This window comes from Dendropsophus ebraccatus, chromosome 7 (genome assembly GCF_027789765.1).
Source record: "Dendropsophus ebraccatus isolate aDenEbr1 chromosome 7, aDenEbr1.pat, whole genome shotgun sequence".
In the NCBI taxonomy this organism is placed as follows: Eukaryota; Metazoa; Chordata; class Amphibia; order Anura; family Hylidae; genus Dendropsophus; species Dendropsophus ebraccatus.
The window spans coordinates 7,050,801-7,065,339 of NC_091460.1; the positions used below are offsets into that span (position 1 = coordinate 7,050,801).

General features: G+C 49.3%; 1 protein-coding gene across 2 annotated transcripts; it reads left to right on the forward strand.

Moving 5' to 3' along the window:
- The first annotated feature begins 1,338 nt into the window (after positions 1-1,338).
- On the forward strand, positions 1,339-14,146 carry LOC138796647 (tachylectin-2-like). 2 transcript variants are annotated; one of them, XM_069976271.1, is made up of 4 exons: positions 1,339-1,395; positions 1,475-1,532; positions 10,762-10,833; positions 13,114-14,146. In XM_069976271.1, the coding sequence occupies exons 2-4, from the start codon at positions 1,517-1,519 to the stop codon at positions 13,821-13,823; spliced, it is 798 nt and encodes a 265-aa protein (XP_069832372.1). In that variant the 5' UTR covers positions 1,339-1,395; positions 1,475-1,516; the 3' UTR covers positions 13,824-14,146. The 2 variants fall into 2 exon arrangements, with proteins under 2 accessions (XP_069832372.1, XP_069832373.1); XM_069976272.1 differs by lacking the exons at positions 1,339-1,395; positions 1,475-1,532 and adding an exon at positions 2,479-2,817.
- Positions 14,147-14,539: the final 393 nt, after the last annotated feature.

A 14,539-nucleotide genomic window follows, 5' to 3' on the forward strand; every position in this document is an offset into this window, starting at 1 on the left:
ATGCTCCTCCTGATTTTAAATGTACTTTCAGTTGCTCATACTCAAGACCAGGTTTTATTTCCATGCGAGGGGTTACACTCTATTTTGTCTTTATTAACAAATACTGGGAATGGCAGAGTCACATACACCCATGAACCTACCCAGCATCTGTTCTTTTTACTACTCTGGCTCCTTCTTGGACTGGTTATTTTCTAGATCTGAGAGACTGGTGTCGACTTATGCTTCTCTTGGGGCTACAGGTCTATGCTTCTGGTCTTTTTGTCTGCCTACCACATGCTTACTTCATAAGGATTGCTGTATGTTGTTGTATTGCTGGGAGGCACACAGAAATTTAGACCCCTGTGGTCCTCTTGGGGTGTGTGGAGTGGGGTTGGGGAGGTTCAGGCTGGTGACGCTGGGTTCCCGAATTGTTACCCAAGCGCACCTGGCCTCCCTCTTCCTTCCAGGACAAACATATCCATGTATGTGTGGCAGTGAAGAGTAGAATCTTGCACCTCCCCCCCCCCCCCCCCCCCGAGGAGTGCTTGCGTTCCTTAACCAAAGAGCGGAGTCTAAGGAGCTCACAGTTTCCACTAGTGCTCACCGCAAAGCAGGATGGACTTTGCTGTGGGAAAGTCCCAGGTTACTACCCTCAGGAAAGGACCTTGGTGACCACTGACTGGAGAACTGAGTGCTGGAGTCAGGGACTAGGTCCTCTTCCTCTGTGGTTGAAGTGCAGCATGCAGCTAAAGGACATAGTTCAGACTAGAGCTGAGCTGGAAATAGGAATGGTTGGAGATCCAAATAGCAAGAACATCGCTAGGAAGTGGTGGATAGCCAGGGAGCGCAGACTGACAAACAACAGGAGAACATGCTGGAAGACTCCAGAGCCTGTGGGCTGAGCTTATAAATACAGGTGGAAAGGCACATGTCTGCCACTAGAGGGAGCCCAATCCTCCAGGAGGCCAACTCAGAGCACGAGAAGCTGAGAGAAAGTGAGATGGTCAAAGGGCAGTGCGACCCAGAGAAGGTAGGGCTAACGGCCACGGCCACATGCCATTACACCCCTTACAAGCTGTGCTCGAACTCCTGCCTCCTCTGGAACACATCATTTAGGAACCTGGGTAAGCTGGAAGGTGTCTTCTTTAAATTCACATGCAGTATACTTCTAGGTATATAATACTTATAATACTATATGATGTGGTAGACAACTGATTTTACCAAATTTGCTTCATGAGAAAATCCCTTTAAGTTCCCATTATGAGTCATATTCTATATTTGTCTTTCCTGGGACTCTGTTTACCAGTGACGTCTGAGACGGGCGTGGAGCCGTCCTGTGATTGGCTGAGCTGTAATCCAGCTATCACATGAGCTCTGCTTCCTCTATGATCAGATCCTTGTGCCGTCCGCTCTCAGGTGACTATTACAGGACAGGTGGAGGGGATCATTATACAATACTGACAGATTATAAGTCAATGAATCTTGTCTCCTCCAGGCTGTATATTCCTGACTGAAGAACGTCGACTCATTCTGCACAATGCAGAAACATGGAGGTTAGTGCTTCAGTAGTCATGAGAAGTCTCCTCTGATAGAGTCACTGTATATATATATATAATCAGAGATGGGTGAGGTAGGGAAATACGATTCTCAATGCCGATGGGGGCGATGTGAGTGGGAATAATCCATGTAATATAAGACGAGACTGAGATCTTCTTCCTTAGTGTCCCTGTAGAATCAGTGTCTGTTGTACTTTACACCTTATATCTTTCTCCATTATGAGAATAGAAAATGACAACTTAAAGGGGTATACCATAGAGCAGAAAAGCTCCTACCTGTTCTGCTCTCCGGCCCTGCGCTTCCTCCCTTTTGTCTAGAGGGGTGTGGGTACACGTTTCGGGTGACATCAGGCAGCTATTGGACATTGTGTGTGGGCTTGGTTCCGCATACACCCATGCCCCATCTCATCCTGGATACTTCTCAGACGGCCAGAGCCAGGAAATGGACCAGCTAGGAAGTTTTCTTCTCCCCTGACCACGGAGCTCATGAATGATGATGCCAGGAGTCCTGAGATCCAGTCCATAGCACACAGTCCATGCCTGTGTAGTGGCAGGACCCGGACACTGCAGCTGAGAATGGGAGCTGAGTTGCAGTTACATATCACTGCCACTACACTGTGAATGCCTCCTGCCCCGTTCATCAGTTGATCGGTGGGGTTGTCGGAGTGTCAGCACCCCGCAGATCAGTGACTGATGATTCTTTAACAATTCCATGTATACAAGCATCAAGTGGATAAAGCTGACAGAGACTTATGGGCAAAATAGACAGTATCCACAGGGAAGGTCATCAGTCACTGACCTGCAGAGCCCTGACCCCCCAACAACCCCGCCGATCAACAGGTGATTGGGGCTGGAAACAAATGGCTCCATTCACTGTGTAGTGGTGGTGATGCGTAACTGCAACTCAGCTCCCATTCTCAGCTGCAGTAACCAGGTCCTGCCACTACACAGTGAGAGGAGACAACAGCTTCTGGCCTCGTTTACCTGTAGCGTAGACAGCACATAGCTGGTCAGCTATCCTGCGGCTAGTGCATCAGACTGGAAAGCCCCTTTAGGACGCATTCACACATGTAGATATGGAAGCCCTGTAGACACGTTCTATAGCCATGGACTGGACCTCTGAACTCTTGACAGTATGATTCATGAGCTCGCGGGTCCATGCACGGACAATACCTACAAAACGCGTGAATGTGGCCTAAGTCCTAATTCTCAGCTGATGAATATGTTCATCGGTAGCTGGATCGTGACGGGTCGAGATGAGTGAACCAAACCTATGGAGAAGGTAAGACGTTTATTAACCTCTTAAAGGTTGGGGTCAGCGCAAACTAAAAACTCAGGTGGTTTGTTTCCCCCTCGATACACAAACATCAATGACTGAACAGGCTGTAAGATACACATGGTTATTTCCACCACAGTACAATCTCATTGAGAACATCTAACCATAGGGTTCCCCTACCAAATCAGCAGAAGGACAGGTGAGTCCATGGAGGAGGGGGGCAAAGCCGCCTGGATCATGTTACTGAGTATCATATGTCTAAGTAACCAGCTGCGGCTTGAGAAGGATGTAAATGTGTTTATCTTACAGCCCCTCCCCGCTATCAGTAGAGAGGACTCTACCCTTGGTATTTTTATAGGTAACCCTTTAGGTACACTAAAGATTTAGGGGACTGACAAAACAAGTCAAACATTTTTGTGCTGCGGCCCGCCTGCAATGTGGGCAATATTTATCATAATTTACGCTGCTTTTTGGCATGAATTAATGCAAAATCTACGTCAGCTCGGAGCTGGTGTTGATTTCTGAGTCTGGCGTACAGCAACTTTGGGGGGGCGCAGGATTTATCACACCTCTTGATAAATCTAATGGCGCAAATGAGGTGGGACATTCTGCCTATGCTTGTTGTCAGTGAATAGCGGATAGGAGAGAATACACAGCAAATACAGTACACGACAACCTTCATCTTCAGAATGACCTGGAATACTTGTGGATACAATGGTTATAACGATCATTTTCCAACATGCGAACGTTTATCTTCCGATGTACGCAACTGCGTAAGTTTCCTCCCACCAATTTGAAAGAGCCAATGAACGTGTGGGAAAGGAAGGGCACATCAGGTAATGTAGTAGCCATGTTCACTACTGGCATTACTGTGATTGGCTGTACGATTAGTGTAATTACTTACATTGCGTACATGCTATAAAAACGCAACGCCCTATCAGTGTCGGGACCACCGCCAGAAGGCATTTTCCCCGAGTTGTGATGGCACCACATGACTCGGAGAAAAATGCCTGTCCCGGACGATAGACTGTTTACTCAGCCAATCAGTGACTGGAGCTACGTCCTGCCCCAGTCACTGACTGGCTGAGCGGCCAGTCCATTAGCCGGATCCTAGAGATCCCAGAGTGCGGCGGAGGTTTCGGAGCAGTGATCCGTGGGTGAAGAGGCATGGGGAGCGGTAGATCTTCCATGATACAGTTTCACTGGAGCTGGAACCTTTTACGTTTTTTATAAATTTCGCCCACAAGCCAATCATCCCAAACTTTTTGTGAGTCGTGTAGGTATGAATCCAGATGAGTATGTAAGGGGTGCAGGTGGATGGCGACAAACTCACTCTGACAGCTGAGTAATGTTGGGATAACTTTACTGTAGATAATTCAGCAGTACAACCAATTCTTTAACTTGTATAACAGGTAGATTCTTACTGAACAGGAACACTGTCTCTTTATGAAGCTAGGTAAGTAGCAGGGAGGATATCACTTCAGTCTATGTGGTGTAGCACAACTATATACAGTCTCTCAGGGGGCCCCACTTCCTGATTCTGCTGGTAACAATGGACTCCCCTGCAGCACCAGCTCTGTCTCCCCTGAGCAGTACCTTCCTCCTTGCTGCAGTGATGAGGCTGGCTGGACACTCCTGTGTCAGTGTCTCTTTGTCCCAGGTGCTCTGCACTCCACTTGCTAGCACTGGGCTGTGTTGCTCTCTTCCTTCACTGCTGCACACTGCTCTGTCTGCTGTAGCTCTTATGGACCTGGCTGAGCTGTCCTGCTTTCTGTGGATCACCTTGTCACAGATCTCTTTAGCTCTGCCACAGGTCACTGCCCTTGACCTCCAGCACTGGAATCTTCTCTCTCTACAGGAACTGGGTGCGTGACACTTCCTGAGTCTCTGGCTTTTCCTTCCCCAGTTACCTCTGTTACTCCTAGCTGGGAACTGACTCCCTCTGCTGGACGGAGGTGATAACATCCAACCTCTATGCTCTAATACTGCAGCAGAACCTTCTGGCATTACACCTTCCCCCCCTCGTTTGAGGGTAGCCGTCCCGGCAACCTGCATACTTAAGACATAGTCCTCATAACGTGCAGGCATCCTTCCAAAGTTAGCACGTCCAGAATGTCTTAGCTCAACTGAAGGCTCCACAGAGGGAGCGTTGTTCTCTTGCTGCATATCTTCCCTTCTTTCCAAGGGGGTTGGATCTGGTTGGGGTGGTACCCACCATTCCTCTTCCCCAGAGGGTACCGTGGGCATGTTGATACTCTCTGGCTGGGGTTCAGGAACTCTTCTCAGAAAAGTGCATGGTCTAAGCATATTTCGATGCACTATGCGCATCGGTCCAGTTGCACCCTCCGGTCTTACCTCATACACTGGTATGGTTGGGTTGGGTTGCCGGATCACCTCATATGGCGTGACTTCCCACCGCCACTGCAGCTTTCCAGCCCTTCTGGCTGTGCGATTGCGTACCATTACCCGATCTCCCACCTGTAACGGCAACTCCTTCAATTTCTTGTTTGCTGGTAATGTGCGGGGGCCAAGGCGCTGGGCGACCAGGTCGTACATTTCTTGTACCTTCTTCCGATGGTCTCCCATCCAAGTCTCAGGGGTCCACCCTTCACCTTCTCCACTGTTAGGCATCATCATGGTCAGAGGGCATCTCCCATTTCTCCCAAACATCAACAAGAAGGGTGAATAACCGGTGGCTGAGTGTAAAGTGTTGTTGTACACCCACACTAACTCTGCAATGTAGTCTGGCCATCTCTCCTTTTTCTGTTCCTCCAGTGTCCTCAAGAGCTGTAGAAGGGTTCTGTTCAGGCGCTCACATGCGCCATTTCCCTGTGGATGGTAAGGTGTTGTGCGTGTCTTCCGAATCTGGTACAACCGACAGAGCTCCTCTATCACTCTTCCTTCAAAGCAAGCCCCTTGGTCAGAGTGCAGTTGTGTAGGACAGCCATAAGGCAGAATGAAATTTTTCCACAGGCACTGTGCTGCTGATTCAGCAGTTTGGTCCCGGGTGGGGACCGCTACAGCAAACTTCGTAAAGTGGTCCACCATGACCAGCAAATACTTGTATCCTCTCGGGGACTCTCCTACTGTAAGATAGTCCATCATCACAAGTTGTAGTGGGTAGCTTGTCTGTATAACACCAATTGGGGCCTGCTGATCCCCAGCTCTTGCTAGGTTGCAGTTTCGGCAGCTTCTGCAAATGTCCTGGGCCACCTTTTGTGAGTTAGGATGATAGAAGAATCTCTGTAGCCATGCCCAAGTCTTGGCAGGTCCAAAATGCCCTTTCCTTTCATGCATCCACTCAGCTACGTTCCTTACCTCACTATCTGGTATTACAACTTGCCAGGTGGGACCAATCTCTGTGGGGAGTTGTACTCTTCTGCATAGGACTCCCTCGCGGAAGGTCAGACGGCCCCTCTGCAGCCACAACTTCTTTCCAAATGATGTCAAGGTCTCACACTCCCTGTACGCTGGCTGGTGATCAGTAAGGAGCCATTCTCTTACTCTGGCAATTTGTGGGTCTTGCTGTTGGCAGTCCTGCCACTCCTCCATGGACCTTCCCGCAGTGATCTCGACAGCCTGCTCCACCCCCTGAACCGGAGCACTCTTCAGTGGTTTAGGCACTTTCATGAAATTGGGGGTCTCGACCTCTTCCCGCTCTTTGTCTGTGGGGCCACTGGGATTCTCCAACGGGTTACGAGACAAGGCATCTGCATTAGCATTACTCCGCCCTGGCCTGTATTGTGTCTTGAAGTTAAATTTACTAAGTCGAGCTGCCCACCGCTGCTCCAAGGCACCCAGCTTGGCATTATTCAGGTGAACCAGTGGGTTATTGTCAGTCATCAACACAAACTCGACTCCTGTCAAGATGTCCGCAAACGTTTCTGTCACCGCCCACACCACTGCCAGGAGCTCAAGTTTGAAGGAGCTGTAGTTGTCGGGGTTCTTCTCACTCTCCCGCAGAGTTCTGCTGGCATATGCTATTACTCGTTCTTGACCATCTTGCTCTTGGGTCAGTACAGCTCCAAGTCCCCTCAGGCTTCCATCAGTTTGCAGCACAAATGGCTTTGTGAAATCAGCATAGGCCAGGATAGGGGCACTGGTCAACAATTTCTTCAGCTCCCTAAAGGCCAGTTCGGCCTCCTCAGCCCAGACGAATGGCTTTCCTTTTGTATCTCCAGGCAAGCACCCCTGGAGGAGCGCATACAGAGGCGCTGCTACCTGGGCAAACTCCTTGATGAATCGCCGGTAATATCCAACCAGCCCCAGGAAGGCCCGAAGCTCACTGCTGTTGCTGGGTGTGGGCCACTGTTTAACGGCCTGAATCTTTGAGTCTATGGGCTGGACTCCTTGCCTTGTTACCACATGACCTAGATACTCAATGCTCTTCTGGAACAAGTGGCACTTAGTGGGTTTTAACTTCAGCCCATGCTCCTCTAGGCGGCCGAGGACCACGTCTAACCGCTCCAAATGTTCCGCAAAACTTGATGAAAAGATGATTATGTCATCTAGGTAGATCAGCAGGCATTCAAAATTCAGATCACCCAAGCACAGTTCCATTAGCCTCTGGAATGTAGCTGGTGCATTGTTCAGTCCAAAAGGCATGCGGAGGAACTCATACAGTCCCATAGGTGTAACAAAGGCAGTCTTCTCTCTGTCTTTTTCTGCCATTGGCACTTGCCAGTACCCACTTGCCAGGTCAAGGGTAGAGAAGAATTTGGCACGGCCTAGCGCTGCCAAGGATTCCTCAATTCGAGGTAATGGGTAGGCATCCCGGACTGTACATGCATTGAGGCGCCTGTAGTCAACACAGAATCGCAGGGTCCCATCCTTTTTCTTTACCAGCACAATTGGTGAGGCCCAGGGGCTCCTGCTAGGCTGAATGATGTGACTTTCCTGCATATGTTTCAGCAGGGCCTTGACCTCCTGATACAGTGCTGGGGGTATTTGTCGGTACCGTTCCCGTACTGGTCGAGCATCTCCAGTTGGAATTTCATGTTCAAGCGTCTGTGTCTTCCCAAAGTCTGCTTCGTGCCGGGAAAAAGCATTTGGGTGAGATCCCAGGACCCTGACTAACTGCTCCCTCTCCTCGGGAGTCATCTCTGCACCTTCCAAATGTACTTCGTTCAAGAGCTGCCCTCCTGTAGTCCTGACAGCTTCAGTTCTTACTTGGCACAATGTCAGGGTGGTGGTGGCCATATCAGTTGACTTGATGTGCCAGCTAGGCTCCTGTATGGCTTCAACCTCCTCAATAGGAAACACATCTGCCACCAGTTCTCTAGGTGCCAATACCACACTGTGGCTGTTAATGTTCATTATTCTCATCAGGACTTGGCCACTCTGGACTGTGCACAAGGTTCGTCCCACTGCTACCCCTTCTTTCTGTAGCACAGGCTCTACCATCACTGTAGCTCCTAGCAATTGGTGGCTGGTGCCCACTGGTAGGGGTACTACTACTTCATGGCCTGCTGGCACTTCCAAAGAAGTTGAACAGGGTACTCTCACACATCCCACTTTTCCTACAAGGCAGGACAGGGTTGCCTGCATCCGGCACTGTTTCAGCGATCTCTGGAGGGCCACTTGTGGAGGTTTCAGGTTTGGGACATTCTTCCAATACTTGGGACCCAGCTCTTGAGCCATCAGACCATCTAATTCTTTTAACACATTCATTCCCAATATCACAGGGACTTCTGGGTCCATTGCACTCTGTACCACCACCACTCCTTTCTTCTTCATAAATCGTCCCCAAAGCTCAATGTCAACTTGCATGACTCCAACTATTGGAATAGGCAGACTATTGGCAGCTTTAAGATTTACCCATTCTGTACTTCCCTGGTGCAAGGAGGAGGGAAAGTAAGTCTCAAAGACTTTCCTGGCCATTGTCGTCACTTGTGACCCCGTGTCTAGTAGACAGGACAGTTCTATTCCATTAAACTTGGCTCTAACGACTGGACTTTCTCCTACTAAGTCCATAGCTTCCAGAAGGGGGCACAAATATGTACTTCCTCCTGCGATTCGCCCCTCAATCGCAGGTGGAACTAGTTTAAATCTCTCCTGTTGCTGACAAAGCCACGGTTGGGGCAGTTTCTGGCTAGGTGCCCCTCCTGATTACATGTCCAGCATCTTCTTGCAGGTTGAGCCTCTCTGTAAGACTGTCTGGATGCAGGACAGGACTCCCCTCGGTAATGAGTCTGAGGTGCAGCCCTCTCCACTGTTATAGTCAGTGCCTCCTTGAGTTCTCTAATCACTTCTTCCAATGATGAGACACGTGCCTCCATACTTTTCTCTTTGACTGGCAGCACCTCTGCTTGCTGGGCTATTGTGACAATAGTACCTTGTTCCTCCTTTTCCAGAGTAATAGCTTCCTTAAGCACCTCATGTAAGGTTGAGTGTGGCTCTAGCTTGAATCTCTCACGTAGGGTTCTCCTTAAAGGCTGGCTCCTCAGGCAAGAAGAAACTGATCACGCAACACTACTTCCGCATTAGTAAAGGAGGTGGCTCCCCGTCCTTCTTTTCTTTGTAATGTGGCCATAAGCTCTTGCAAGCCATTTGCATACTGGGGCAATGACTCATCTTCCCCCTGATATCTGGTGAAGAATTTCTTCCTCAGCATAGCTTCAGATGTTGTATCCCCATACACATCTTCAAGGATGCTTGAGATCTGTTCAAACGTCTGTCTCAGCCTTGCTGGCTGTAGCAATACTGTTTTTCTGGCTTCCCCTTCTAATGTGTTCAAGGCTAGCTCTGCTCTCAGATGTGGGGCAATATTACACAGGCGTGCGGCTCCCTCCAGCCTCTCTCTCCAGTCCTCTAGTAACACACTGGATCCATTAAACTTAGGCAGATGACTCAGTAGCGCCCCCACTGGAATCATGGGCTGCATGCCGCTAACAGATGATGTTGCGCCTTCTGTCGCCATATCCATTTCCATCCTGCCGACTACGCCACGTGTAAGGGGTGCAGGTGGATGGCGACAAACTCACTCTGACAGCTGAGTAATGTTGGGATAACTTTACTGTAGATCATTCAGCAGTACAACCACAACTCTTTAACTTGTATAACAGGTAGATTCTTACTGAACAGGAACACTTTATGAAGCTAGGTAAGTAGCAGGGAGGATATCACTTCAGTCTATGTGGTGTAGCACAACTATATACAGTCTCTCAGGGGGCCCCACTTCCTGATTCTGCTGGTAACAATGGGCTCCCCTGCAGCACCAGCTCTGTCTCCCCTGAGCAGTACCTTCCTCCTTGCTGCAGTGATGAGGCTGGCTGGACACTCCTGTGTCAGTGTCTCTTTGTCCCAGGTGCTCTGCACTCCACTTGCTAGCACTGGGCTGTGTTGCTCTCTTCCTTCACTGCTGCACACTGCTCTGTCTGCTGTAGCTCTTATGGACCTGGCTGAGCTGTCCTGCTTTCTGTGGATCACCTTGTCACACCTCTCTTTAGCTCTGCCACAGGTCACTGCCCTTGACCTCCAGCACTGGAATCTTCTCTCTCTACAGGAACTGGGTGCGTGACACTTCCTGAGTCTCTGGCTTTTCCTTCCCCAGTTACCTCTGTTACTCCTAGCTGGGAACTGACTCCCTCTGCTGGACGGAGGTGATAACATCCAACCTCTATGCTCTAATACTGCAGCAGAACCTTCTGGCATTACAAGTACAACAGACCCGTTGCCTGTCTTCTCTCCACATACATCTGCTGTTTACAGGCGAGATAAGTGTATAAGCTATCACAGAGAGGAATAAATTCATAAAACAAGAGGCTGCACCCTGGGAGCAGAGGAGCGGCGCAGGTGTTAACCCCTTCCTCCCCATTTGTCAGGACATTATATGTGGTTACCTCTATGATATCTGCCTATGCTGTACAGCAACAAGAGCCAAAAATAAAGACTTCCTAATGGATTATATAGATTTGGCAATAAGATTAAGCTGAACGTTGTCTTTTTCAGGCGCCGCCACTGACGTCACCAGGAATATGCACAAAAACTGCAAAATGCTGAACCAGAACTGCCGCTGCCTCAGTAAGTCTTCTCCTAGAAAGTACAATATGTGAGGGCACTCTGCTAGAAGGTGGTGCCCATGGCGGGTTACCCCAACCATACAGGGAAGAAAATCCTTTGTTTGCAGTTTACATCCCATTAGTGTCGATTATCGCAGAACGTGTTTCTACTCAGTTGTCTTCATTACCTACAGAACCGCTATATATACACACAAGGAAACCGCCAAATGGTGCCAAGTGATGATGTCACCAGACCCGGGCATAACAAAGTAACAATATAAACAACGTAACATACAATGTATAATCACACAATAAAGTCGGATTCTTCTACATGCAGTAACAATGTAAACATAAAGTGTTTGTGTCCAGCCGAGTTGGACATATTGTATGCACAGAGTGAAGAGAGATATCCCAAGTGCGGCCTTATGGTAGACGGCACCCTGTGTGGGATTTGCTTTTGGCACCCACCCCCAAGACACATCACATCAGAATCTTAGAATCAGCAGGACATAAGACCAGAATGTATGCCCCCCTGTGCTGCTGTGCCCCTATAGTAGATGTTCCCCTGTGCTGCTGCACCCTCCTCCCATTGTTGATGGCCCCCTGTGCTGCTGCTGCTCACCCTATAATAGATGGCACCTTGTGCTGCTGCACCCCCCTTGTACATGTCCCCCAGTGCTGCTGTGCCCCCTATAATAGATGGCCCCCTGTGCTGCTGCACCCTTCCCCATTGTAGATGGCCCCCTGTGCTGCTGCACCCCCCCCCCCATTGTACATGGCCTCCTGTGCTGCTGTGCCCCATATAATAGATGGCCCCCTGTGCTGCTGCACCCTTCCCCATTGTAGATGGCCCCGTGGGCAGCTACACTCAGCCCCATTGTACATGGCCTCCTGTGCTGCTGTGCCCCCTATAATAGATGTCCCCCTGTGCTGCACCCTTCCCCATTGTAGATGGCCCCCTGTGCTGCTGCACCCTCCTCCCATTGTTGATGGCCCCCTGTGCTGCTGCTGCTCACCCTATAATAGATGGCACCTTGTGCTGCTGCTGCTCACCCTATAATAGATGGCACCTTGTGCTGCTGCACCCCCCCCTTGTACATGTCCCCCAGTGCTGCTGTGCCCCCTATAATAGATGGCCCCCTGTGCTGCTGCACCCTTCCCCATTGTAGATGCCCCCTGTGCTGCTGCAACCCCCCCCCCCATTGTACATGGCCTCCTGTGCTGCTGTGCCCCATATAATAGATGGCCCCCTGTGCTGCTGCACCCTTCCCCATTGTAGATGGCCCCGTGGGCAGCTACACCCACCCCCATTGTACATGGCCTCCTGTGCTGCTGTGCCCCCTATAATAGATGTCCCCCTGTGCTGCTGCACCCTTCCCCATTGTTGATGGCCCCCTGTGCTGCTGCACCCCCCCCCCATTGTACATGGCCTCCTTTGCTGCTGTGCCCCCTATAATAGATGGCCCCCTGTGCTGCTGCACCCTTCCCCATTGTTGATGGCCCCCTGTGCTGCTGCACCCCCCCCCCCATTGTACATGGCCTTCTTTGCTGCTGTGCCCCCTATAATAGATGGCCCCCTGTGCTGCTGCACCCTTCCCCATTGTAGATGGCCCCCTGTGCAGCTACATCCACCCCCATTTTGCATGGCCTCCTGTGCCCTCTATAGTAGATGGCCCCCTGTGCTGCTGTTGCCCCTCCCCGTTTATGCTGACAGTATGTAATTACCGCTGCTTTTATACAATGTACCCTTTTAGTATCTTTATTGCACTTTCCATTGTGACACAATCAGTTTTTTATGCTTGTCATGTTTATACTTGGTTCCCTTCAAGGGGCTTTCCAGTATGCTTGGGGGTAGTGAATAAATATTTAAAAAGTACATTAATACTCCCCTACCTAAAGGCTCTGCAGGTGCCGAGTCAATGCCTCCCAGTCCCTGCTTCCTCGTTCCGAGTGACGTGTTCTACCTGAAAGATGTTTTCAGGGACACTGCTGTGGCCAGTGATTGGTAAAACATGGAAATTCCTGTGAGGATGACTTGTCATCAGAAACAAGTAGGGACCAGTAAGCAGTGTCGGGGCAGCAGCTGTGGTGGATAGGGGTAGGTGGGTACACAACCCTTTAACACTACGTTAAAGATCGGGAACCCTCTTGGCTAAAACCCAAAAAGACAAAGTGCCAACTCACTGAAATGAGAAGTGAGTTACAGATCTACAAAACTATGGATTCTTGGTGGTTTCATCGCTGGTGTAGACTGGTTAGCATTGCAATATACTTATATTTTTTTTTTTTACTTTAATCCCAGACACTCAGTTACTGGCCGTGACGGAAGAATTTGATGTAAAAATCGCTCCCGTTCAGGAATCTTCGTTTGATTTTCATAAAATGGCAAAAATCTGTGGAAAACTGAATAACGTCACTAATATCGCCTGTAGTCCCGATCGGTCCCTGTTCTGTGTCCATGATGGAGATCTGTACTCTGGGCCATTGCCTTCCAAAGAAGGCTCAGACTGGTTCAGTACCGCAAAGAGAGTTGGGAGAGGTGGATGGGATGAGTTCAAAACCATTTTCTTTCATCCCAATGGAGTTTTCTATGGAACAACAATCAATGGAGACTTGTACAAAGGTCCAAAGCCCAGCAATGAACATGTCAACTGGCGTCAACACGTAGCCACCAAAATAGGAAGTGGTGACTGGCACGAGTATGGAGCCCTGTTCTTCCATTCAAACGGGGATCTTTATGCTGTGTGCAAGGATGATACCCTTGTGAAGGGGAAACCACCGACTGGCCCCGGGAATTGGCGGGCGTCCACGACGAGAATTGGTAAATGGGGCTGGCTGGAGCTCACCCACTTCATGGCTATCAGTCCTGATGGATTGCTGTGGTGTGTGAGTAAGGGAACTGGCAGCCTCTATAAAGGTTTGCCACCAGATCATGATGACGTGAATTATATTGGTCTCGCTCAACACGGCGGCCGTGGCTATAACATGTATAAATTTCTTTGTTTTATATGATCTCTGACTGTTGGTTCTGTCGCTTCCTTCAGGGTCTTGAGGTCTGAACTTCTTGTAGATTCTACCGTTCCCTTCTGTCTCTCAGTGTCTGCATGTTTTCCATGTATTCGAATTAGCTTCCCTCTGTCTCTTAGTATCCATAGTTCCTCTATGTCTTAGCATCTACCCTATTTCTTCCTTCTATGTAATACATAATATGGTAAAACATATAGTGCTGTAAGAAGGTACAACTTGTCCTGCTTCCTAATGTCCCCATATGACTCTGTCAGTGGAAAAATAAAAACGTTATGGGTCTAACAAGATCAGAAGGACCCTGATGGTCAGTGCGAGTACTACAGCTTCTTCACCTTACAAATGGTCGTCCTTGCGATTGTCCCATTATTATTAATAATGGTGCGGGGTACTGCAGTGTTGTCCCATTCAAGTAAATAAAGATAAGGAAACATCCATAAAGAGAAAAGATGAGGGCACTCACCATATGTTGTGATCTTCTTCCTTTATTACGTCTTTATACGTGCATAAAAGTTACTGGATACATTGGGCTTAGCGTGGACGCCAGACACCCACCAGATCGGGTAACAGCTGTTTCACGCGCATGCGCGCATCTACAGACATGACATCACGAAGATCACGACATATGGTGAGTGCCCGCATCTTTTCTCTTTATGGATGTTTTAAACTGACGTATATCTAGTTTCGTAGTGAGCACCAACCAG